Source organism: Tripterygium wilfordii, chromosome 14, assembly GCF_013401445.1.
Source record: "Tripterygium wilfordii isolate XIE 37 chromosome 14, ASM1340144v1, whole genome shotgun sequence".
Classification (NCBI taxonomy): domain Eukaryota; kingdom Viridiplantae; phylum Streptophyta; class Magnoliopsida; order Celastrales; family Celastraceae; genus Tripterygium; species Tripterygium wilfordii.
This window is the reverse complement of record NC_052245.1, coordinates 10,041,798-10,067,675: the sequence shown is the minus strand read 5'-3', so window position 1 is coordinate 10,067,675 and position 25,878 is coordinate 10,041,798. Positions and strand designations below refer to the sequence as shown.

The 25,878-nt window shown below is 36.0% G+C and overlaps 2 protein-coding genes across 4 annotated transcripts; one reads left to right on the top strand and one right to left on the bottom strand.

The window, feature by feature from the left end:
- The first annotated feature begins 1,727 nt into the window (after positions 1 to 1,727).
- On the top strand, positions 1,728 to 3,577 carry LOC120015689 (probable indole-3-pyruvate monooxygenase YUCCA3). Its single transcript, XM_038868218.1, has 3 exons — positions 1,728 to 2,447; positions 2,544 to 2,915; positions 3,313 to 3,577. Exons 1-3 carry the CDS (start codon positions 1,728 to 1,730, stop codon positions 3,538 to 3,540), a joined length of 1,320 nt encoding a protein of 439 aa, XP_038724146.1. The 3' UTR covers positions 3,541 to 3,577.
- Positions 3,578 to 8,144: 4,567 nt separating this feature from the next.
- LOC120014973 (protein BLISTER) lies at positions 8,145 to 25,867 on the bottom strand. Of its 3 annotated transcripts, XM_038867130.1 has the most exons (14): positions 25,750 to 25,867; positions 25,408 to 25,595; positions 22,802 to 23,468; positions 22,005 to 22,618; positions 20,057 to 20,176; positions 19,288 to 19,353; positions 16,809 to 16,919; positions 15,597 to 15,673; positions 13,126 to 13,193; positions 12,669 to 12,779; positions 11,735 to 11,898; positions 11,525 to 11,593; positions 10,018 to 10,173; positions 8,145 to 8,557 (listed from the first exon to the last, which is right to left on the bottom strand). In XM_038867130.1, exons 2-14 carry the CDS (start codon positions 25,471 to 25,473, stop codon positions 8,477 to 8,479), a joined length of 2,370 nt encoding a protein of 789 aa, XP_038723058.1. In that variant the 5' UTR covers positions 25,474 to 25,595; positions 25,750 to 25,867; the 3' UTR covers positions 8,145 to 8,476. The 3 variants fall into 3 exon arrangements, 2 of the variants coding, with proteins under 2 accessions (XP_038723058.1, XP_038723057.1); XM_038867129.1 differs by having other exon boundaries at positions 25,408 to 25,855; XR_005471655.1 differs by lacking the exons at positions 8,145 to 8,557; positions 10,018 to 10,173; positions 11,525 to 11,593 and adding an exon at positions 12,330 to 12,546 and having other exon boundaries at positions 11,763 to 11,898; positions 25,408 to 25,855.
- Positions 25,868 to 25,878: the final 11 nt, after the last annotated feature.

The following is a 25,878-nucleotide window of genomic DNA, read 5'->3' as shown; positions in this document are numbered from 1 at the left end:
TTATGAAACAAAACTTATTTGATTGTCGATATATTGGAACAAAACTTTTTAGTTGAACGATTTATCTCAAATTTTCCCTATTTTAGTTGAGAGACTTATAACCGTGTGTTGTTGTGTCGAGTCGAAATTGGGTCTCCCATCAAATTTGCCAAAAATGGCTCCTCATACAATAACGGAGTACTCACACATTAAGAAAGCAAGAAATTACAATACAACTTACCTTCAAAAATTGAATCATTGAAATCTTGGATGATTTACGCGGAGGAGAAGACAAGCAATTAACTTGGTCTGTACAAATTTACCTAAAAGACATAGACTCCACCATTAATACACACATGGATAGCTCACTGAATTTTGAGAAAAAAAACATTGTACAGAGAGGACAGAATATTGTATATTGCCTTAAAACAAAAGGCCTGTCTCATAACTAATTAAGGACCAACAATGTAATGGGAAGAAGATTATTTTTACAAAGACTTTTAACTAGTAAAATCTACAAAACAAAACAAGACTCATGGATTTTTCCCTCTGTCTGCAACTCAGTTTGGCTTGACTCCTACATTTGATACACTAGCTACTTCTGGACAAACATCTTACTGAGGTCGACCGAAGAAACTTGGAGTTTACTCTACATAATTAGCTTCACAATTTCATGCAAATTTAATTTGATTCAATATGATGAATGCAGGATGCGACAATAAGTTGATTTGTATTGTATTGTGAAACAAACTAGAGTGTTTGGTTTTAGGAGGCAAAGTGTAGGGGGTATGATGAGAATCTCACATCAAAAGATGGAGGCTTTGGAGTCTAGTTTATAAGGGAGGACAAATCTCCTATTGTCAACATGAGTTTTCAATAAAGAGTTAGGCTCAAACTTGTGATGTTAGACTTGGGCCCCCATCCCGTGTGGCGGGTATTCATTAGGGTAATGCACCTTTTGATCCAATTCATTCACCAAATGTTCAAACGTTCCAACTTGAGAATGTAAAATTGAAAGTTGTTCTATTGTGCACACTCGGGAAGATTTTTGAGTTTTCGGACAGTCAAACTGCTGATGTAGCATAAACAATCGATATAATGAATCTACCTGAACAGTCACAAATTTGTCCGTGTATGTATATTGAAACAATTTTCAATTTTAGGTTTCCAAATTGGAACGTATGAACATTTGATGACTGAGTATGACCGAGTTGGAAATTGACAACTCTTTCAGTAATCAAAAATTGCATCAGCCCTTTCATATGATATACTTTGGTAGATCTCACATGGAATTGAAATACAAGAATTGTCAAATAAGTCCTTCCACAATCATCTCCACCTATTGAACACAAAAATGAGAGAAGGCATACCATATATACAACCAATCTCCAACAAACAAGTTTTAATGAGTAATGTTGAGAGTCATGCATTAATTTATTAAGAGCAAAATCAATGAAATAAACAAAAGGGAAGGTAGCATCCAAGCTTATCATTTGGACTTAAAACTTTTTTTAAAACTCAATCACATGCCTCCTCTCTCATGACCAAATACCCTCCCCCTATTTAAACCCCTCCATCCCTCATTCCCTCTCCACAACAAACACATCACTTGTTCACTACCTTCATAACAAAATTCCCTCTCCACTCCTCCTTGTCCAAATACACCAAAAACATTTCATATATCTCTATCATTCCAATTCCTTCTCTTTCTTTTGGCTTCTGACTTATCTTACTAAATTTTGTCTGATATGTATAATACTACTACCACTACTTGTCTGAACATATCAAACATGTTTCAGACATTTGGTGAGGATCAACATCATGAAGACTTGTTCTTCTCTAGGAGATGTATTTGGGTGAATGGGCCTGTCATTGTTGGGGCAGGTCCTTCAGGTCTTGCTGTTGCTGCTGGTCTTAAACAGCAAGGTGTGCCTTTCATTGTCCTTGAAAGAGCTCACTGCATTGCCTCTCTTTGGCAAAACCAGACTTACGATCGCTTAAAGCTTCACCTCCCTAAACGATTCTGTCAATTACCCAATTTTCCATTCCCAGAGGACTTTCCAGAGTACCCCACAAAGTATCAGTTCATTAACTATCTAGAATCATATGCAAAACACTTCAACATAAACCCGCATTTCAATGAAACAGTTCAATCTGCTAAATATGATGAAACATTTGGGTTGTGGAGGGTCAAAACTGTTTCCACAAGTGGTTCAAATCCTGTGGAGGTTGACTACATTTGTAGGTGGCTTGTTGTTGCCACAGGAGAGAATGCTGAAAAGGTTGTGCCTGATTTTGATGGCTTGGAAGAGTTTAGTGGGAATGTTACACATGCCCGTGAATACAAATCCGGTGAAAGTTATCGAGGCAAGCGCGTGCTTGTGGTCGGCTGTGGAAATTCAGGCATGGAAGTCTCTCTTGATCTTTTCAACCACAATGCACATCCTTCAATGGTTGTCCGAAGCTCTGTAAGTACATAAATACATATATATATATTTAACTAGTACCAAGGTTACTTTTTATAAGTTCAGATAATAAAATTTGTGTTGTTTATTAATTAACAGGTTCATGTATTACCAAGGGAAGTTCTTGGGAAATCGACATTTGAATTAGCAGCAAATTTGATGAAATGGTGTCCACTTTGGATGGTGGACAAGATATTGTTGGTTCTTGCAAGGTTAATTCTTGGAAATGTTCAGAAATATGGGTTAAAAAGGCCATCTCTAGGTCCTATAGAGCTCAAGAACATTGCAGGAAAGACCCCTGTATTGGACATTGGTGCCTTAGCCAAAATACGATCCAGAGATATCAAAGTTGTTCCTGGAATCAAGAGATTTTACCCAGGAAGAGTGGAGCTTGTTAATGGTGAAAATCTGGAGATTGATTCTGTAATTTTGGCTACTGGGTATCGCAGCAATGTGCCTTCATGGCTCAAGGTGAGCAGGTCCCTTGTTTTGTATTTTGAATTTCTTCATGTGACGGTTATGGAAGTTAGGATTTACTATTTTGGATTCACAATTCTCTTTACTGTTACTATCACTTTCCTTTTTACTGGAAATTTTAAGTTGGATTCCTTGTTATTCTTGTCTTTATTCACAAATAGCTTCTTCTCCGCTGTCAACCTGCAGAAATCTTTTGTATGCAGATTCTGTTTTCCGACCAGGAAAAAAACAGGGGACTTGTTGTCTCTCTGTCTTCAATGGTTCTTTTGTTGTCTATTTACTCTGTCAGAGGAGGGTTTTATGTGGGTTCTAGTTGTCTGTTAAGTAATCTTACAGTTGGCATGATATGAACAAATTTGGTCTAATTTTGATTTGCATGTGTATTGTACAGGACAATGATTTCTTTTCTGAAGATGGAATCCCAAAGAATCCATTCCCAAATGGGTGGAAAGGAAAGGCTGGATTATATGCAGTTGGGTTCACAAGGAGAGGTCTATCTGGTGCATCTCTAGATGCAATCAGTGTGGCACTTGACATTGCTAAATGCTGGAAAGAAGAAACTAAGCAGACAAAGAAATCCGTCGCGGCTCGGCATAGGAGATGCATTTCACATTTTTAGTACCATGACATTGTCTAGATCTGTTTTCATTCTACTTTGTTCATGATTTTGTGCAGCAGTAGTAAATAATGTAAAGCACAAGACAAGAAACATAGGAAGGAGTCCTCTCCAAAGACAAATTTCTGGGTTTTTACTAATGTAAACAAAAATGGAAGATGAGACTTGTTGATTTTTTTCTAGTTGAAAATCACAATTTGATTATCCAAGTCAAATGCTAAAGATCCTTTCTTTCTACTATATGTCTCTAGTATATCTAGCCATTAATACAGCTGATGGGTTTGTTTCTCAAATTATCTCTCCACCACCTGGTCCACTGGGGGTCTGGGTCCGTTAAATATTGTGGATCCAAGGCCTGCTATGAAGGGGCATAACAAAATCTCAGTAGTAGTGATCCTGACTGACTTGTTCCACATAAACAAAGAAATAGGTCCTTAACTCTTATGTTTTCATGCTGCCTTCCTTGCACATGGACAGTGCCCACACCGAAGACTGAGACTCAGACTAAAGTGTTTGGATAAAACAGGAGGAAATTTTTTAATCTTTGCTCTTGAGAGAGAACATAATAGCCATTTAAAGTTTCACAATTTCACATTTATGAATTTTGACAGCAGAATAAGGAAAACATATGCAGTATAGCTTTTTATCAGACACTAAACTAAACCTGTTTCTACTAAGAGCCTAGAAAAGAGATGAAAGAACGTTCGCGCAAGCCTGATGACTTGAGTTTAGGCCCATATCGAATATTCAAAATATTCAAAGGGCAAAACTTGCATGCTATCCTTCTCGTTTACCAAAAAAAGAGATGAAAGAACGTAACAGCCAAGAAAAAAGCACAAGTGTGAGCATTATACCTACCTTTGAATGATAGATGTGTGAAGAAATGGAAGAACTTCCTCCTCCTTCTTGTACTTAGTCTTTTGTTGTTTTGTTACTCTGCATGTCTATCAGCTATACCTACAAATTGATGAATAAGAGTGATTTAGTGAGTCTTCAATTTGAAGAGATGAATAGTACTGGTGAAGTAATAGATTATATGAGGTTTTTGAAAGATATTTCAAGCTTTTAAAATGCCTGTTTTGGTTACAGAACATGCCAACATGTATCCTCACTGATATCCACTTTGCAGTCACCTAGTATTTTCTGTGAGACATTTTAACAAACACCCTGCAAGCATTTAAAAAAATGTTACTATGAAGTTTCTTTCAATCAAATGCAGCCAAAATCTTTTTTTGTTTTGGATATACTACTTTTATTTTCACAAAAAGAAAATCTTGAAAGTATAGACAACCCATATGAGGACCCATTCTGTGAATTCACATGCAGAAAAGCCTCAACACAATGGCCCCTCCAAAGTTTCTTCACCACCACACATTCATTTTTTTTCTCACTCATAAAATATGTGCTGAAGTCAATTTTTGATCTAGTGGGCATTCTGTGTGCAATCTCTATCTTTCTTCAGCTTGTATTGAGAGCAAAGATTTGACAGTTCGAAAATAGCACTAATTTCAAAACAACAACATTAAAAACAACTGCATTTGTGTCTAATTCCATTGGAAATTCTAGGGGTCTCAACACCTTGTAACCTCTTACTAAGACATCACACTTACCAAGAAATGAAAACACATGGGGTGGCCACCACTCATATCCACTCCTTGGGTTCACACCAACAGCCCATCCCTTCCTGTTCTGAACCTTGTCATGAGGCCTTTTTAAACTCAAAAACCACTTACTGGTATTGGATAAACACATTCTTATGCATGAAAGCCTGAAAAGAGTCGAGTTTTGTATAGAACAACTGATGTGCATGTTATTTAAACATCTTTTTGCATGTGTTCTTTTTGTTTAACTTGATTATTCATTTTGATGTTTATGATTTAAATGGATGTTTTATTCATCAAAATAAGTTCGAATTCTCCATAAATTCTTCTTTCTTACTTGTCAGCTTTTTATTGCATTTTATCAAGGGCATCGAGCGAAATTGGAACTCTATTGTTGACGAGCTAAACTTGCGCTCGTTGTGCGTCCAATAGAAGCTTGAGTAGCCGTTGGATTTTAAAACTTAAATCCAACGACTGATCTCACTTGTCTCAAATTGGGGCAAATATGAGTAGGACTATTTGCACCCCACGAGTTACTATGTGCACCCAAATTTCTTGTCAAAAAGCTCACTCTCAAAACACCCCAGATCCCTACCATTTTTCAATCCCGACTATGTTTCTTCTTCCCTAAAACCCTAGATACCCAATTTGGTGAGCAAGAGCCGCCAGTAACATACTCCATCCGATGTTCTTAATCACCACCACCACCGAAGATCCATCACCACCGCTACTGAAAATCTTGCAATTGTATCGCCACCATCACTATAGAAAGGAAGTATCGATGATTCTTGGAGAGACAGCCGCCACAAGAGTTGTGAAGACGAAAAAGCTTTTCCGTTCATGCAATCTTTAGTGTTTGGTTTTTCTTCCATGGACACTCAATCTCTAATCCTGTTTTGTATTCTTTAATTATGAACTAGTTCTATTTTGATAGGCCTCCATGTAGCTCAACTATGTGAACAAATTCTTATGATTTATGTCAATTGAATTTATTATTTGGATTTGAGTATTTATCTTTCTTCTTAATACCTTTGAATGCTTGATCGCAGTTCAGTTTATTTGTTGATTATAATGAGACTAAGGGATGATTTGTAATGTTTGCTTCATGTGATAAATACCATAAGTTGAATGTAACCCGAGAAGTGCGGCGTGATTTGTGTGATATTTTTGAAATTTCATAGAGCTTAAAGTGTTTGCATGAGATTAAATCTATATAGAAATATCATAGGTATTCATGTGTGGGTAAATTCTGATATAACTTGAGAGAGAGTCTTGGATTGATAGGGAATTTCAATCATCAAATTTAATAACAAACCTTAACTGACATGGCTAGAGCGAATTTGGTTTATATTATTTCTATAGTTGAGTGAATTGGATACCTTAGCTCTTCAATTGATTAGATACTTTTGCGTTACTTGTTTGTGACTCGTTGCTTTTTTCTTACATAAAACTCAAATAAATTCGATTCGGCCAAGTAGAATTAAAATTATTCAAATTTCAAATATTAGTAAATACTGAATCCATGTAGATTTGACACTTTTCTCTCACTTTATGATTTATGCAATTTCGTACACTTATGAAAATCCACATCAACAACTTCAAGCTTTATTGCTAATTTTGGAGAAGTATGTGAAGACCAAAGCTGCTGTAAAGTATTGATTCAAATTTATATGTTGCAAGACATCAAACAATCAGTGATAGAGATGAGATCAAGAAAAAAAAAAAGCATAGAGAGGTAGAAGAAAGAATGAAAAGAGAGAGATGAGAGTAGATTCAAATGTATTCATTCAAATCAGAGTCTCAATTGAGACAATATTTCCCTATTTCAATGTGTGTTGTACAAACTCAAACGGTCACAATGATGTGACCCTAAAAAGAAAAAGAATAATACAATTTTATTGTAAATAAGAGAACTTTCAGTTTCAAGATTTAAAACAAGAGAATAAGAGACAAGAAAGATATATTATTTATTGTTGCAGTGTTTGTTCGTATCAATTACAAAGACACCTTATGTCTATATATGGAAAGAAAATTAACCACTTTCTCAATATTTCCTCATATTGTAATAACAATTGTCACTTCTTTTCTTCACATGAGTCTCTCATATTTATGTTGTACAATATTCATATGTGGTCATTCATTTTTGAGTGATTTATAACAAATTTGACTTAATAACAAAACGAATCGTATCAATAGAAGCCAAAAGGCCCCAAACACAACACTGCATAAATGTTGATCAATTAAAGTTATCCTGACCAAACGAGTTAAACTTTGGAAAATAAACCTTGGTTGATGCTTGTAGGATTTCAATTTTTTTTAAAATTTGCTTTGTCAGCATGTGACATGGCATGCCATGTCATTATAACCAACCATGTCACTATGTATGGTTTTGTAAGGGTTTTTTTTTTTTTTTTATGTATATGTATTAATAGAAATTTTCTTATCCGGTTGTAAAATGATATCTTAAAATGAGATTTTAATTTTTAGGATTCAAAACTTTTTTAAAAAATTGAAAAAAATCTATTTGTATCTTGATCAGTCTTATGAAACCCAACGATATATTTTTTATCTGAAACAAAAATCAAATTGAACATAAAAAATGTATAATAATTCTGAATTGTTAGATATAAAACAAGAAACATTTCATACACTTTTAGGTTGCATTTGATTTTCGTTCCAAACAAAAAATATATCGTTGGATTCATAAAACTAATCAAAATACAAATATATTTTTTCTAAATTTTAAAAAAATATTTTAAACCATAAAAGTGAATTCTGAAAGTTAGTAACCTCATTTTAAGATCTCATAAGAGAATTTCTTTATGTATCAATAACTTATGTGGCTTACGACATCAACTATGGACTACTATGGATGATAAACTTAGACATATCATTTTCAAAAAATTTAATATGGTGTAGGGTCCATCCATCCATGCAAACGCCAACAAAATTAATATATAAATTAATTTAAAGTAATTAATATTTATTATTTTTCTAAAATTAGAGTGCAAAAACAAGTCATATTTAAGGAGCATCTTTAAACTGCATCAGTTCTCAACACAACTATCTTTCGCCGCACGCAACAAATGTCCAAAAAAGACGAACCAATTACAGCAGCAAGGATATAATGCCCAAAAGAATGACAAACCTACCTTTAGGATCGCAACTCGAAACAATCTCAATTTCCTTCTACCAAAAAAAAGAATGAATTATATGATTTGACTCGATATACAAATTGCAGTTGCCGTTATATCATTTAAGACAAGGGATGGATGGGTGTCGAAAAAATGCAGGTCTAAGAATAAACCTTTCATTGACAAGGGATCCCGATTCATGCGTCAAAGAAGCTTGTTGGGTCTTCTTCTTGATGGACCTCCAGGAAAGAGCTTCATAAGCCATCCTAAGACCCTTTCCACCACCTAATTCAGGACCAAAAAAAAATGGCATATAATTATCAGCTACCCAACTATAATAGCAAGCCAAAACTAGATAGGCCAAAAACAAATGACAGAAATAGCACACACAAAAAGGTTCTGCCATTATCAAAGTTTTCAAATTCTTGTTTGTATAGAGCTCCTGTTTGAACGAGAAACTTGCACTTCATTTCCATTAGAAACTGTGCTACGCACCCTCTTTCGACTCCTTGAAGCTACCATTTTTTTAAAAAAAGTAGAAAAATTAAAATATATAAGCAGTCCTTACCCCCAACTGCTTTTCCTTGGTTAACCCTCTAATTTCCCCTAGAAAGTAGTAGCCGTCGGGAATATTGAGTGAGAGAAGAAGAGAGAAAGGGGGGGTCAGGTCCAATCTAAATCCATAAATTCATCCAGAAAAGAAGACTAGGCTCTTACAACTCCAAAAGCCATATATGCAATTGCAGGAGTTAAATGCTTCTCTGCAATATATAAACAACGCAAAGCAGAACCAAGTTCTTGGATCTAAACTGAATAAAACTCAAAATCAACACAGGAAAGATGACGCAATAAATTTAAAAGGGAAATTGACTGAACAATTGAGGGCAAATAAAAGGCCTGTGACAGCACTGGTCCTGGTGGTGACTAATGTAAATCAGAAATTCCTAAAGAGAGAGCGGAAGGTCAAAACAGAAACAATTAACCATACAGAGGATGATATCCCAATTCCCACATGATGCATCACATCGAGTCAGCTCAATTATCCTTCAGCTAGTAGTGTTCGTATTTCTCTTCAAAGACAACAAGCCTTATATCTCAGTTTAAGATCTGTTACATGAATTCTTAGTCAAGCAAAACAGTATCTCAACACTTGCAATCCACAGTAAATTCCCTGTCAGACACTATCTTATTATATAAAACCGTACTCTACCCCATTCATATCCATATTCATCATCTAACACATTAAAATGAGGAAGAATCTCAAAAAGGATGGAAGAAGTTCAGAACAATAGGCAGATACTAGCATAGAATATGTTACACATTTGCAATCTACAGACAGAACAAACTAAACCAACAAATATAAAAGCCAAGTATTACCGTAGTAGTCCATCGCCCTTACGCTACATAAAGTAGAAAATATATATAATGATTAAAAAAAGAGAAACAACAAAAGTAAAGAAAAGGAAAAGAATGATATAAGAAAGAACAGATGAATATTCCCAATCTCCTCAGGGACCTATTGTAAATTATGTTTTTTTTTTTGAATGTGAGAAACCTTACATTTCAATTTACTAAAGGTATCATTCACAGTAAATTTTGATGAAAGTGGCAATTGAGGCTCAAGGAACCTGACATGCAAACAACTCTAAAAAGAACAAGAGACGTACTGGTTTGCATTGCAATCAGACAGAGCATACTCTAAAACAAAACAAAATATTACAACACTACCTGTCCAGAGAACATACCTCGTCACCTTCATCTGCATATGGGGTGTTTTCCTGAATGGTCCGAGAATCTGGCAATCTTGCTGGAATATTCTCCTTGGCCATACTTTTAGCAGTCAAAAGCTCTAGTCTTTGAGTTTGAGCTTCAAGTTTTCGGGACAACTCCTTGTTCAAATCCTTCATTTACTCCAAAGAGAGTGATTTCAAAGCAATTTAAAAAATTCCGACAGACAAGAAATAAGACAAACATTAACTTCACATGGAACCATTTAAGAGCCTGGAAAATGAAATATGTCTAATAATATTTAAAACTGGACACCAAATCTTGATATCAGTTCGTGATGAGCATTATGAAAAATTATCCAAGAAGCTCACTTTCTATTTTACACGCTTGTGAGTATGGAATTGTGTGTTTTTATTGTGAGCACAGTGCATTACAATCATGTACATATAAGAGCTTACGAATGAATGCTTTACGAATCACACAACCTAAATACGTGAATGTATATGGAACAGTGAATTCGAACAACCACCTCTTCACTGACAACCAATGAAAAGAACACAGATCATTTCACCTACGATAGAACAATACTTGTCTATGGGGTTGCTCAAAATAAGAAATATTGGTTAAAGAAAAAGGTAAACAACTCCCGTGCACAAGGCCATTGAATACAAAAAACCTCTATGAAGAAGACGCAAAAAAATTGTAAAAAAATCCACGCTCTCTATTACTATCACAGAGATCCTCTTCAATTAAATGATAAAGTAGGTAAAAAGTAAACTTGAGTAACAACTTTCTTAAGTTCAATTATTGAGCTGGATTATTAGAGAATAGAGATACAATAAAAAACATTATTACAATGGCATATATGTACAAAAAGCACAGGGAAGCACCAACTATTTTCATCACTATCAGCATAAGATTTGATTTAAGGTATTGCAAAACAATTAGGAAAAGACATAAATCACTCAATAAATAGGGTATTATTGATGGAGATCCAATGAGCGAAAAGAAAACGAAGCATGTAGTTAACTGCTGAAATCAAAGAAAATATAATAAATGTGAACCTATTCTAATCGTTAAATAGTATGAGATCATATAATCAACGGGAAAGATAGACCCGACATTTAAAGGTTACAAGTGTACTCTGATCTATTAATTGCCCCTTGCATACAAGAATTATGATTTATATTTTTTAATTTTTTTCCCCAAGGAAACTTAATAGGTAGTTAAATGAAAACATACACTGGGTAGTACCATACAAGTACGTATAGTACATGAAGGTGCTTCTCGTGTGCCAATGGCCTGTGATCTTATTTCTGCTTAATGGCAACAAGTCAGCATAAAAAAAACATTTGGCATGTACCAGAGGAACTAACAACAGTATGATGACCAGATGAATACATTAATGTGCACGACAATTAGTAAACATAACCAACTAATTCTCTGTTTGATAATATATATATATCCAATTCATTTTAGATCCATCTATAGCATGAGATAAAATTCTATCAAATTAAAAGCTACCTTCAGCTTGGAGCACTGAGATGACTCAGATGCCAGAGCTTGTGTCAACTCTTCTTTCTCCAACGCTAACTGCGGCCAGAAAATAACCAATAGCGATTGGAAAAGAAGAATAAGTTTTGAAAAACTAACTAGTACTTTCTTTTTGGGGAAGGGAAGAGAAAAAGAAATGGCAATCTAATTAAAGTAGAAGATTTCAAAAATAAATAATACCTCAGATATTAATGCATTGATGTTTTGAATCATCCTCATTTGGTCTGGTGGAATATGCGTAGATGAAGCTTCAAGATCTAATAGTCCATGTTCGTGTAACAAGGGAAGACCCTCAGCTTCACTTCCAACATTAGACGGACCTTGTGTTTCCTGGTTGGAAGTTTCTGTGATAGCATCAGAAATTGAATTATTAAAATAGAACACAAAGACACAACATGAATCCCTAACTAAAGCGAGAAAAGTACTATTGAAAAGAAAATCACCAACCACATGAGCTTCCTGCAAACGATATAAATTTTAATGAACGAGGGTTACAAGTGTGGGGGGGAAGGAAATATGTGAAACGGTCGATGGGAAATCAACTTGCAACTAATATGCAAGACAAGAGTAGGCCGTAGAAAAACACCTACCAGCATCAAGGAAATGGCATCACAGTAGACTGGTGGGCATACGACCCTCTTGACCATGAGGTTAGGGATCCAAATCCCCTTCTACCACACAAAAAAAAAGCATGTTCTGCCCCACCCCCAACCCAACAAAAATAAAAGTTGATCCAAAAACATCAAAATCAGGGTCGAATGTAACGATGGGCCACCTTGCTTTGATGCTGCACGTTACACTTGTAGAAGGAAAGTGTTGCTATAATTGATGGAAACTATCACTCTAACACACTTGAAAGTTCCACATTGGATATGAAGGACGGTTCAGTCATCGTATCAGCGTTGCCCGCGTCTCATTCCACAGAACCAATTTTGGAGCTTTTAGCAAAGTTTTGCATAATCTTTTCGCCTACTTATATACACTTTTTTTTTCTGATGTTTCACCAGTATATTTCATAAGTAAGCATTATGCATCCTTTCAATAAATATACTGTTTTACTACAAAACAAATCTATCATAAACAGCTGCTCCAACCAAACAGAGAGTACTTTTACCTAAATCTTCTGTAGTAGTGGCTATATCTTTTCTCTGAGTAGAACCCTTGCTAACATCAGTAGACTTTCCACCAGAAGCTTTCCGTAACTTCGATTGCAATAGTTTTTTCTCTGTTTCACACAGAAAAAGTTAATGATTAGGGAAATTTTTCAACAAAAGCCCACCCTGAAAGAGAGCCCTTGTGACCTGGCACCACTACACCCTAACCCTAGGTAGGAGGTTCAAGTGCCCCCTCTGCCCAGAGCTGACCTTGGAAAAATAACCCACCCACCCCCAAAAATAGAAGAGGGAAAGAAACCCAATGTGCACTATAAGAATAAGGAAACAAACAAAAGAGAAGGATTGGAAAACAAGAAATAGAAATCTCTCGTTAATGAACACCCCATTTCCCCTTTGCCCCTCCCATCCCTTTATCTCCCTTAAAATTTTAGTGAACCACATCAGAAGTTCACTTACCTTCTTGAAGAGCATCAATAGTTGACTGTAAATCTTGACGCTCTTTCTCCTGACTAGACATCTTTTTTCTGTAACATTCAGAATGATTTGTTAATGTTAAACACCATTGATTACAAACGTAACTCGTTACCAAAATTTGAAAGCATAGTAAGCAGACTTCTTTTGTGGAAAAGCAAAATGTGGACAACATGCTAGAAACGAGAAGTGAAGCAATAAGAACAAAAAATGGTACTTTCCATAACCCACAAGGATATTGCTCCAATTGTATAAAATCCTAAAGTGATGATGGAGAATCAAAAGAAGAATTCGCCATCCTAAGAATCATAGAATATTTCACTCAAAGGAGATCTCCTTTGATTTCTTTAATCATAATTGGTTTAGTTGCATCAAACTGATGAGAATGACTGATTTGATTAATTTAATCATAATTGGTTTAGTTGCATCAAATTGATGAGAATCGTAGGAGTGAGAAATTGAATTAGGAATTCTTAATTAAATTTAGTCAACTAATTAGAATTTGTATAGGAATTCTTATATAAGTCAACTAATTACAGTTTGTTTCCTAATTTAGTTTAGGGTTGATGTCTTTAAATACTAAGTTTATGTATTAGTTTTATTATGCATAGAAGAATCAAGAATGTTTTGGAGGCTTTGCCTAGGGTATATCCCAATTGTAATCGGCTCTCAAGACACTCTTTGCTTTGATTTGTTTGGACTAGGAAAGAACCATTCTGTGTGTTCTATACTAGACTTATTCGGCTCTTTGGGGCATTCTTGCTCCAATTGGCTAGGGCTAGTGTACATTCATTTTGAGCTTTTCACACCAGAGGCTGTATTAGGGTTCAATTATGTGAATTCCATTAATCAAATCTATATTTTATTTTGTTCATTGGTGCTTTCTGTTAGAATATATATATAAATGATGTGAAACGCCTCAAACCAACAAGTTAACTTATTGGGTTGAATGGCAAAATAACTAATCTTAACATGGCATTAGAGCGAGGGGTATTGGGTTCAAACCTTAACTTCTGCAATTTATTGTTGCCCCAAGTGTGGGTCTTTGTGAGAGCCCCTATTGTTGGGCCTCGTTTGATGTGCAAGTGTTGGGTTGTCAGATTGCTCCTCCCACAAGTGAGGGGGATATATATATATATATATATATATAAACGGCCCCAAACCAAAAAAATTTATTGGGTTGAATGGCAAAGTAACTAATCTTAGCACTTTCAATGGGATCGAATCGATTTGTTCTGTGATTCTTAACCAGGTCCTCAACAATTGGATGCTTTCATTGAGAGTTGATTTGTGTGGAGATGGAGGGAGGAGTTGAAAATAAAGCGACCAAAAGGTCGCCTACCACAAATCGCGCAAGGTTTGAGGCATTGGACGGTAGAACTAAGAGTTTTGGTGACAGTTGAGGAGATGATGTAGAGAGAGATCATAGTTGTCAAATTCACTAGGCGTATTCAAGGCACAAAGGGTCGTCTATCGCCCAAGTAAAGTGCATGCCCGAGCGAAGCAAGGCGCAAAATTAAAAATAAAAATAAAAATAATTCTAATACGTAGAGAAATTGAACATAACTCACTCATAAGTCATAAAAAACTTGTTCACGCTAGGCGGGAAAAATGTTCCAAGACCAAGCCTATTGGGCCTAAGCTTAATCTTATAATAAAAACTTCAACTTTGACTTCTAATTTTAAAAGTATGAACCAACTCTCCTAGCGGGCTTTAGGGTTATCCCTATTGTAATCGCCTCTCAAGGCACTCTTTGCTTTGATTTGCTTGGACTAGGATAGAACCATTATGTGAGTTCTATACTATATTTATTCAGCCCTTTGAGGTACTCTTGCTCCAATTGGCTTGGGCTAGTGTAGATTCATTTTGTGTTTCCTACACAAGCGATTGTATTAGGAATTTAGGATTCAATTTTGTGAATTCTATCAATCAAATCTATCTTTTATTTTGTTCATTGGTGCTTTCAATTGGATCGAAACGGTTTGTTATGAGATTCTTAACCAGGTTCTCAACGCAAACTTTGGTGTTCCTCTCTTTGTATATTCAAAAAGAGACAGTCTATACTCAATTTAGAATCACTGCCAAAATTCAATTGATATTATTTCCCTTGGTCTAAGGATATGGGTTTATTTTTTAATGTGAGACTATGGAGATGGATTCACTTTCTGTTGAGGAGTGCTCACTCTCAAAACGAAGTCAGCAGTACCTCGCAACATATTTATTTTTTTACTGTCTTCCCCATACCCACTGCTTCAACAAAACGACTTGAAAATTCAGAGATTGCTATAGTTTATTTATCATGCATTATTAACAGATTGCAAATTGATCCAAGGCCAACACAACTTAAGATTTGATGATATCCAAGCAACTTTTAAAAGAAATGAAACAATTTACTGATATTTGCATGAAACTATGTGCTGCACATATGGAGTGAAGAAGTAATACATATACATACTTGTATGAAGAAATTTCAGCTTCTGAGTTCTCCAATTGCCTTGCCAGCTTTAGCTCACTTGACCTCAGTTTGAGGGCCTACGTAAAGCAATAGCAAGAACTGACATAAGGAACAAATAATACCAGAAGCAATTAGTACCATAGAGAAATCCGAGATGGAGAAGAAAGTTCGGAGATGTCGAAAATGTTCTATCCAGTAAATTAGATTTTAAAGCGCTAGTGAACTCTGCTCAATATGCCATTAGCTTATAAAGACTATCCAAACAAGATTGGCAGATCTAATGGCTAGCAAACTTAATCGTAGAAACAGCAGCTGATTGACTGAATCATCAGCTTCCCAGGTCAGCCACACCGTTACCTACTCCAACAATATGTATCATCATTTTTTTATGGAAAAATAATATAAATATATATACATATATACACACACACACACATAATGAGGCCCACAGGGGGTGCATCCTAAGTGCAGTCAAAGAAACTAATATGCATCTGCTGGTGAGATTACTTTGAACCCATCAAAAGGTCAGAGTCTTCATTCAGCCAACTACCCAAATCAACTGCAAAGGAGATTTAATGTCCTAATGCTCTCCCGCTTAACTCCTTGATTTTCCAGCCAAGCACAAGAGGGATTAAGGCTAAAATATTCCATGAATGAATTATCTAACTCATCCCTCAAGCAGTGAGTATAAATATGATGATCTTCAACCACTTCTCAAGTAACTTTACAATATATGGTCATCTTATACAGCTAACCAAAAGGTTACAAATTTCTCCTCTTCTAGAAAGATTCAATAACTCAACAATACATTCAGTCTAGTGTAACATAAAATTGAGATTATATTGAAACTTCTCACCATACAGAAACATGATTATCACAAATATGTTAGTATATATAAGCAAAACCTAGAATGCTGTAATGTCAGAATTTTCTGATAAAGCATATGAAAGTAGAGTCAAGGTTGAATCATCACATAGATAAGAGTAATCAACATAGACTCCAGATATCACAGTTCCGACAAAATCAGGAGAAAAAAAAAAGGAATAAACAGGTTTTCCAAGGCAAAAGCAAAAACACTCAAACATGTCAGGAATTCAGGACACGACATTGAAAAGTTAGGAGGAAAAACAAGCATATTAATATTTAATAGCGCAAAACCATATTTAATAGTGCAAAACCACCAGCAAAAGGACTACCAAAGAAATATACTACCTTCTCTTCCAAACCAATCACTTCAGAAGCCAATAACTTGGCACGTTCGTCAGCAGCATTGCACTCTAGCTGTGCATTTGCATATTCCATTTTCACAGACTCAAGTTCTGCCTGTTGAAATTGCAGATTAGGCAAATATTGAGAAATAAAAATGCAAAATTACTTATATCGGCATACAGATTATACAGCTCTACCATATTACCACACATTTAAGATTCTTCTTCACACATTAGACAGGTATCTTACAGCTACGGAGACAGGATAGCAATATAATCATCTATGTAGTAGCATATTTCCAAAATAATTGTCCATAACTGATCATAGGCAACACAATTCCAAGTGATGCTTTGAACTATCAATCCGTGCATCTGTACTTTACCCTTTTATAACAAGGAATAAATTGTATAAAAGCCAAGATAAATCATTTGACTTTCATCCATGGCTGTCATTTAGAAGAATTTAGCCTGACTAGAACAGGATATTAGGCTAATAAATTAGCTAGCTACGCTCGTGGAACGTCGTCGTCGCAATCGTGGATGGCAGCGCAAGCCGTCACTGGCATGCCTCAGGAATCACGCTCTCTTATCATCGGCTTGCGAGCTCCCCATTCGACCTATCTTGACACACGGACCAAGAAGTTTGAGATGTGTGTGAGTCAACGGGTGAGAAAATCCATAAGACGACAAAGAAGCTAATTGGTGGGAATCCCTCTGGGAGATGCACCGCCAAGCGACCTTGATCTTCTAAGAAGAGTTCGAGTGAGAGCATACATGTTGGGTCAACGATCCTAATACCTAAAAGACAGTAATCTATGAGTCTTGATCGCTTAACTGCTCAAAGCTCTTGTTTCAAAAAACAGGAAGGGAAGGGGAGGGACCAAGCAAAAGAACATGCTTAAACGTTACTGGAAAAAAAAAAAGCATATAAGGATAGTTGTTTACAATAAGCACACAGATAGCAATGTGACTCATTTTCTGAAAGTGATGAGTGACAGAAAAATGAGGGAAATAGAAAAGAGAGAGAGGGAAGATTTTGGATTTCCTCTCCGCTTTCGTTGTACTTTTTGGGTAACACACTCTTGGTGCCTCTTCGCTGAATTACTTCCTTTTGTTGCTCCAGAAAAAAAAAATTGTACCTCACTTGTCTGTGGAAGAGCAAGATTTGCAGAAAAATTGAAATACAAAAAATATTCAACATTCAGTAAGAGATGCCTGTTCTTTAGATCCCTAAAGCCTTACATATACCTATTGTTTCTCATGCCAAGTTGCCAACCCAAATATCATTTTTAAAGACTAGGAAAAATCACCTCTGACCAGATGTTGTGCTGGCTATAGAGATCTGCCATGTGTGACAACTGACAAGTGACAAACAAGAGTGATTGGCATTTCCAATCCCATTGTATTTTACTGAACCTAGAATCCTCTGAAAAAACTTCCCCTAAAAGCCTCATGTAATAAGCTACCAATTAGTCCTTGTTGTCACCTCTAACAAATAAAAGCAGGAAAATCGCCAAAAGAGGTTTCTCAAAATACGAAACCAGGAAAATCATGCAAAAATCACACAGTTCTCTCGTTGCCAACCCAAAAGCTCGCATGCCTCTTATAAGCATCCAAACACATTGGCGAACCCTTTCTTCACAACCCACAATGGTTGAATGCCATGATATGATGGTACAATGGTAAGCACATGTGTTCTTCTTAATCAAATCAGGGCTTTGGAATAGTTATATAAGGTAAGTTTTCCACAGGCCAACAGCAAGAGGACCCAAGCCACACATCCTTATACGGTTATACCATAGTTGACCACCACCATGCATATCTTCACACTATCGTCTCTTTCTAATGCAAATATCCAGATGCATCTGCCTAACAAAGGCTTTGCACAGACGTGAAGCATCAAAGTGAAATACAGTGACCCACTTTCACTTCTACAAAAAATGGTACCTCCACTTATTGCCAAACCAACAGAAAATGACTCATTTCTTAAACCAATCGAGAAACTTTCTAAATGACCTATATCATTCCCAGAGACACTCATGCATAGACTCAGAAATAAGCATTATCAAACAAGCAATTCATTTTCATATTAAAGTAAATGCAAGTCAAACCAATCCATTTACACATTGCTGTGTAAACATTCTGTCCAGCAAAACTTGGGCAAAGACCACACCAAAAACATTGATGCCACATGTAAACTTGTCACTAGATTATCTAGAGAAGTAAACGTCCATTACTGAATTGCAGCTATCAACTTCACAAGGTTTACACACTTCTGCACTTGTGCAAAACTTTATTGTTCTTAAAATTGTCAATTACTGTACAGAAAGGTTGCAGTGATGTCACAGCAAACAATGAAAACTGTATTTCATACTTCCCAAATAAATTTTTTACAGCAGCAAGATGGAAATTGATAGATGGTGCAAGCATACTATTAATATGCACATATAGGAAACTTTAAGTAGAGGATAATTGATACTAACCACTATGACCTTGATTTCATCCTGTAACTTTTCCATGTCGGATTTTAATAGGTTGACGAAACTTCTCTGGGGAAAACATTATAGTAAATAATGAAGATCGACATTGAAGAATAAGGACCTTATATTTATTCATAAAATAAGATGCTTAAATGAAAATGGTGCCAAGCTGGAACAAATAATAGGCAGTATAAAAATAAGCCTACTGGTGGGATGCAACTCTTGCCGTGGCTTCTGTGTGGAGGTTTCTAATTTTAATTTGGAAGCTAACATTGACTTCTGCCAGATGCATCGTACCAGCTACATAATTGAGGCATGTCTTAAATGCTGCTTTATAATTAGCTCATATCCAGAAGATAAGTAAAATCATTTACTTTTGAGCAGCAACAAAAGTCATGACGGAGACACCTGACTTACCATGTGCCATTGAACTTTGAATCCCATGAAACAACTCCTTCGCAATTTTACTTAATTAAAGTGTAACACAAGAGGTGCAAAGTGATATTTTCACCTAAGAACTAAGTCTGTACTCCGTACAAATTTTCTATTCATTTTTTATTGGTAAAAAATCTGAACACAAATATGATACAAAACTCGCCACCTTTCCCGCACTGCATCTTGTAAAGGGGGGACACTCCCTATGTTATGGCAATTGGAATTAAGACAGGAGCATTTACGATACAGACAGTCAATCAAATAAGTTCAATCATGAACAATCAATACATAAAAAGTTAAAATGCCATAAAAAGAATAGTAATGTTCATGTGTAGACCTGCTGATTGTAACTATCTGTAAGGGATGAGTTTTCTGATGCCAAGGACTCTGCCAAAACTCTTGATGCTTCAAGTGCTCGTTGCAATGAGAATTTCTCATGAGTCAAATCTTCAATGTGCTGCTTACAAGAATTTTTTGAGAAAAAGAAAAAGAGAGAAAAAAGAGAGAAAAAAGAGAAAAGAGTAACCTTAAGGATGGGATAAAAGCGAACAAGCTCAGATTACAGTAGCGACTGCGCATGTAAAGCAAAAATAACCAAGAGAATAGCATGAGAAGAAATAATAATATTAGTTAATTTTTCTCACAAGAACAGGAAAATGTTTCAAGGAATTTGAGAAAATCATCAACCCAAAGATTCAATGTGTGATTCTTTGTTTCTAGCACGAAAAAAATATAGATTATCAAGAAGGTGCATCCCAAATATGTCAGGATGATGCTAAGCTGATAGCATCTATAAGATAACCAGAGTTGGTAATGTAATAAATACTGAACAATAAGATTACAATACATCAATTGCTTCAACAAGACAGTATCTCCATTTTGTAGTGCTCTGCTATATCTTTCTACCCATGTCAACCAGGATGGGGTGAGGATAGCCAATATCATATTCATGGAAATTTTAAGAAATTTGGCAACAAATACCAGTGGGTTTAATTACAATACACACTGAGGAAAAAAAAACACAGAACAGCTGATTATCTAACTCTTACACTCATTGTAACATCTAATTCTTACACTCCATGTATATTCTCCACTAATAAGCACCTTTGTTATATAAAGAATATGCCATATATGGTATATCACAACACACTCCAAAAAGAATAAAACATTGATTACCAAAATTTCTTATCAGTAGGAAAGGTGGATGAGCAAATGGAGGAAATCTCACCACCAAAGGAAGCCTCAATTTGCATTTAGTCATTTACAATATAATAGTTACTTAGACTTCTACAAGGACATTCAAATTCTTTTTCCATCCATCTCTTTCCCTTAAACCATTCCCAACCTAAGACTGGTAATGGCCCCTCCCTTTCTGACTTTAATAGCTTCGAGAACCAAAAATCTTCCATATCCTAAAGCTCCCCCAACCCGACCTCCAACACCATCAAGGAGAGTATCAAACAACTAGCGTCAACAATGTGACACAACAATCGTGGCGGAGTGATCATTTTTTTGTACTAGAGGCTAGGGCCTTCTACTAAATCAAGGGATAGGGTGACATTGAGAAGTCCATCGGAAAAGGCCAAGGCATGGATAGGATAGGCTCCACCTGCAACATGCTCATCCTATTAATTATTGCAATAAACACTAAAGTCGTAATCTAGAACCCAAATCAATTTCTATTTGTTAAAGCTCAAGCCATTGCCTTGACACATCAAATCGGAACATACAACTAATGGGTATTATTTAACATTCTTAATTCTTCCTCCTTATGTAGAACTAATTGCGGGTAAGCTTCTTCTTATCAGCATAGACAATACATGTACAAATACTGGCTCGTTCTTGCTTCTCCTTTTTCCAGTAAATAACCCCAATATTTTCTTTGAGAGTATCAGTTTAGCGTCTTTGTGACTTTCTTGTTTGCATCTCCTTGGTGCTTTTAACAAAAATCATTAAAAAAGAGTAGAAGCCCCTCCCACTTTCTATATTGAAAATTTCTCAGGGAAAATCTCTAAAAAATTTTAAGATGTACTTGTTCAATGAATCCCAGGGAAACCCTGAAGAAAGTTGGGATGACCAAACAAGGTACAAAAGTAGATAAATTGGACGCTCTTCAGGCAATCACCAGCCGTTCCACTAACAGTCTATTAGAAAAAGCTAGCATAAAATAATTTATCTCATATGCTGGATGGATCACGCAAGACTGGAAATTACCGCAACCAAGAAAAGGACAGCAGTACAAAAAAAAAGAACATGCACAGAAATGCAGCAACATAAGAATATACCTGCTCCAAAGCAGCAAAATCTTCATCTTGTTTAGGTGAATAAAACCCATGATTTTTCTCCAAGGTCTTCTCATTAACACTTGGCTTTAGTACGTCAACTCCATTACTAGTAGGTACTGAAAACTTGGTGGCATGCTCAAAAGCGCTGGCCATATTAGAATATTTCGGCTTAGAGAAAGGTCCCATAGTTTCACTTTCTTTTGACAACTTACTGTTGGCAGATACTCCGAAATTATCTACACCAATAACATTTGAATTACTCGTTAGAAATGAGTCCTTATCAAATTCTTCCTTTTGGAAATTTGTCCCTGCAGAAGCTCTAGGAACATTGAGAGAATCAAGAAATGATGGGCGGGATCTCCTAGAATTCCCTTCAGTTGAGGTAGAATGTCGTGGCTCATGATTAAGGGAGCCTCTGACATCTGAGTCAAAGCCTGTGGAATCACTTGTCTGAATATTTGCACCATGCATGCTGGAGGAACCACTAGCAAAGCTGCTACGCTTTCTTTCGTCCAAGTCAGAATCCATATGATCGTTTGACTTTGCAGCACCATGCACATCTTCAACAACTTCTGTCATGGACACTCTAGAGCTGGAGGTAGGTTGAATAGAGTCTATCATAAAACCACAAACACTTGGTGATAGTTAATACTTTCTCATTGCATTATTACGAAAAGTTAAAAAGCCACTAATATCAATACAAAACAAAATGAAATTCAAATACAACACCTAACCTTGTAAGAATACAAAAGCTATTTTTATATGAAAAGGAAAAAATGAAAATTCAACAAAATTACCTTCGTAATAAGAAGGCGAAGTACTGCCGACTGCCAGCAAACCAGTAAAACTGGGCTTCGTAGGCATTTGAAAACTGCCAGAATTCGAAGCTGAAACACTTGTAGTAAAATTACTATATGGAGAGCCAGAGAGGCTAGCAGCAGAATCTTTCATGTAACTTTTATTTTCTTTCGACTGAGAAGACTCCATCCCAGTAGATTGACTGTAAGTGCTAAAAATCCCATATTTAAGTGGTCCTTTTGGGGCTCCATTATAATATCCAATATCATTAGTCGTATCTTTTATCTCTTGGACACCAACTGTTTCAGTAGGTTCAGAGGCATCAAATTTCTGAAAATCTAGATTATTTGCATGTGTTGGTGCTACTTCTACCAAAGATGAACTATGATCAGTCATAAAAGAAACATTATCATCTGTATCTTTCAAATAACTTTGTTCACTTTTTTGGTCAAGACCAAGTGCTTTGATGCCATTGTTCATATCTACACCAAAGCCTTCAACAAAAGTTCTGGGACCTTCAGATGTATCTGCGCCATCTGAGTGTGTAACACGTTCAGCCTCTAAAAATTGTTTCTGAACTATGCTAACATCAGAAGTGTAACGTTGGCTAGTGGAAGCATATTTCTTGGCTCGCTCAGCTGCCTTTTTCTTGCGGAACTCTTCCAGCTGCAATAATAACAAACTGAGCAAAATAAGGGGATACCATAACATAAAAGTAACTAATGGTTCAAAAAATTGCAGGTACTTCCAAGAAAATTAAACACCGGCCACAAAACGTATGAATTCATACGATTAAAGCACCTCGAGAGGCATTCTAAAACAAAGAAGCATCCACTATAAAGTAATATGGTTTTCAATTCTGAAAAGGCTGCCATTTATCTCCCACAAAATAGATACAATCTTCTGGATGCTGTTCTAAACTCCAGCGACTTTGCATGAAGACCATTTGAAATCCTCAAAGCCAAAAGCTTGCACATGGCAGCTTTAAGACTTTTACCATTGCATTAGAGATAGCTTTTGAATAAAAGGGAAATTGAGATTATAATGAAGTGCATGCTTAAACAAGTAAACTTCACAAATCACAACGGTCATCACACATTCAAAGTCACATAAACTTTTATGAAGCATCTTAGATACAGCATGCGGTCATCAATAAACTTTACAATAACTAAATCTCACCACCATCTGACAATGCCGGACAATAAAAATGGCCTCAAACTGCATTGAACATTGAATCATGTCCAATGTGAACTAGATTTTAGTAGGAGCTTGAGCAATTAATTACATAGTGTGGCTTTTCAAATTCCCTCAAATACTAGTCTGAACTTTTTAACAAATTCAGCTCCAGCCTCCAGCATATCATAATCACAAAGGACAAGTCATGGCCAAGTTCAGGGTGAACTTATTTACCCATTCAAGGGCCACACTCGCTTGTCAAATACTCAACAATATGCAGCCTTTCATAATATGTAAAACTTCAGTGCCAACCTCCCTCCCCTTCTCCCCCATTACCCCATATCCTTATACTTCATTTTAACCTTAAAATTTTAATGTTTTCTTTTCTGCTACCTTATTATCACAAGTAACTCAAGATAGGATATTAGGGCTGTAGATTTTGAGTCGCATTTTCATTGTTGTTGAAAGTATAATCCATTGCTTCAATACTAGACTCAATGGGACAAGAAAATTTTGGGTGCAACATACCACAGCCTAACAAAACAACTCGGCAATTCCTTATGTCATGTGTAGTTGTATGCTTTGAAACTAGTGGGCGGTCAATAACTCTTAAAACATAGATATTCACAGTTAGTAGTACTAGCAGTGCAAAGATGGTCTTTCAAATATGAAACTGTTTATGGGAAGGAGTTGGCACTTGACACCAAGAAGCAAGCTTCTCAGAGAAATGGAATAGCAAATATGATTGACACCAAAAACAAGCTTCTAACGGACAACAGATGTATGAGCCAGTTTAGGTTACTATGCTATACTCCTCCAAGATTATCCTAGTTTATCAACTCTAAGGTCCTTGGCAGAGCCCAAGGCATAAGTACAAGGATAGTGTTCTATAATAAATAATCTGCATACACAGAAAAAGATATAAAAATTAAGATCACTATAAAGATGAAGAAGAAACAAAGACATTCCCATGAAACCATAGAAACGAAACTGAAATAATGGAAAGTCTAATTTCAGCTCCCAAACTAAAAACTCAATGTTAAATCAGCTCAAACATAGGGCGAAAACCAGCAATTACACAAATTTAGAAAAGAAAAATTTTAAAAAAAAATCACCTTTCCTGACAGCACTGGTACATGCAATGGAGCTTCACCATAACAAGAATACCACTACCATGAATAACACATGATGATAGATTGTGAATGCAAAAATGCAAAACCAACCACCATACCATATTTACCTTATCAACACTAAAAGGTGATTGTAATGAGAAAGAAAATTTTCAGATCAGCGATCCAATTGGGAATAAAATAGCCATGCATTTCGAGGAAACCTGATTATATCGCAACCAAGTGTAAAAACTCGACCAATCAAAATTGATCATTTGCATGAAACCAAAAAAAAACAGAGAGAAAGAACAAAAGCGTGCCTTCTTTTTTCCAGCTTCCAAATGCTCTTGTTTTCGCGAGGTCGGCAGCACCTGAGCTGACGCCATTGAAGCCGAAAATTCCACACAAAACCTCAAATCTCATAAACTCAAGCCCCAATTTTCACTCGCACGGATGATAACATGAAACCCTAATTACCATGAATTGCCTTCAATCCAAAAAAATACACCTGTAGACCAAGATCACAAAATAATCGGAAAAAAAAGGGGCAATTCAGAGCAAACGAGGTAACCAACCATGAAGTTTAACGGTAAGGTGATTTGAAATTTTGAATTAGGAGGTTTGAATCGGAATGAGGAGGAATAAACCCTAGAATTCCGTACCGACAGATGGAAAAATGGGTCCGATCTGATCGCGAAGGAGAAGGAGAGCTGTTTGTGAAATTGTTTCTGGCAGATCTCCTCCTTGTTTTTTCTCTTGTTTTCCTCTAAATTGTTGCTTCAAAACTCCAA

What these genes read in the sequence shown, in the direction of transcription:
- LOC120015689 (XM_038868218.1), top strand. Translation starts at nt 1,728, where the DNA reads ATGTATAATACTACTACCACTACTTGTCTGAACATATCAAACATGTTT. An exon ending in CAATGGTTGTCCGAAGCTCT is followed by an intron (nt 2,448 to 2,543) that starts GTAAGTACATAA and finishes ATTAATTAACAG; the next exon opens with GTTCATGTATTACCAAGGGA. An exon ending in ATGTGCCTTCATGGCTCAAG is followed by an intron (nt 2,916 to 3,312) that starts GTGAGCAGGTCC and finishes TGTATTGTACAG; the next exon opens with GACAATGATTTCTTTTCTGA.
- LOC120014973 (XM_038867130.1), bottom strand. Translation starts at nt 25,473, where the DNA reads ATGGCGTCAGCTCAGGTGCTGCCGACCTCGCGAAAACAAGAGCATTTG. An exon ending in ATGAAATCAAGGTCATAGTG is followed by an intron (nt 16,920 to 19,287) that starts GTTAGTATCAAT and finishes CAATTTCAACAG; the next exon opens with GCAGAACTTGAGTCTGTGAA. An exon ending in ATGCAGATGAAGGTGACGAG is followed by an intron (nt 8,558 to 10,017) that starts GTATGTTCTCTG and finishes GTCCTGAATTAG; the next exon opens with GTGGTGGAAAGGGTCTTAGG.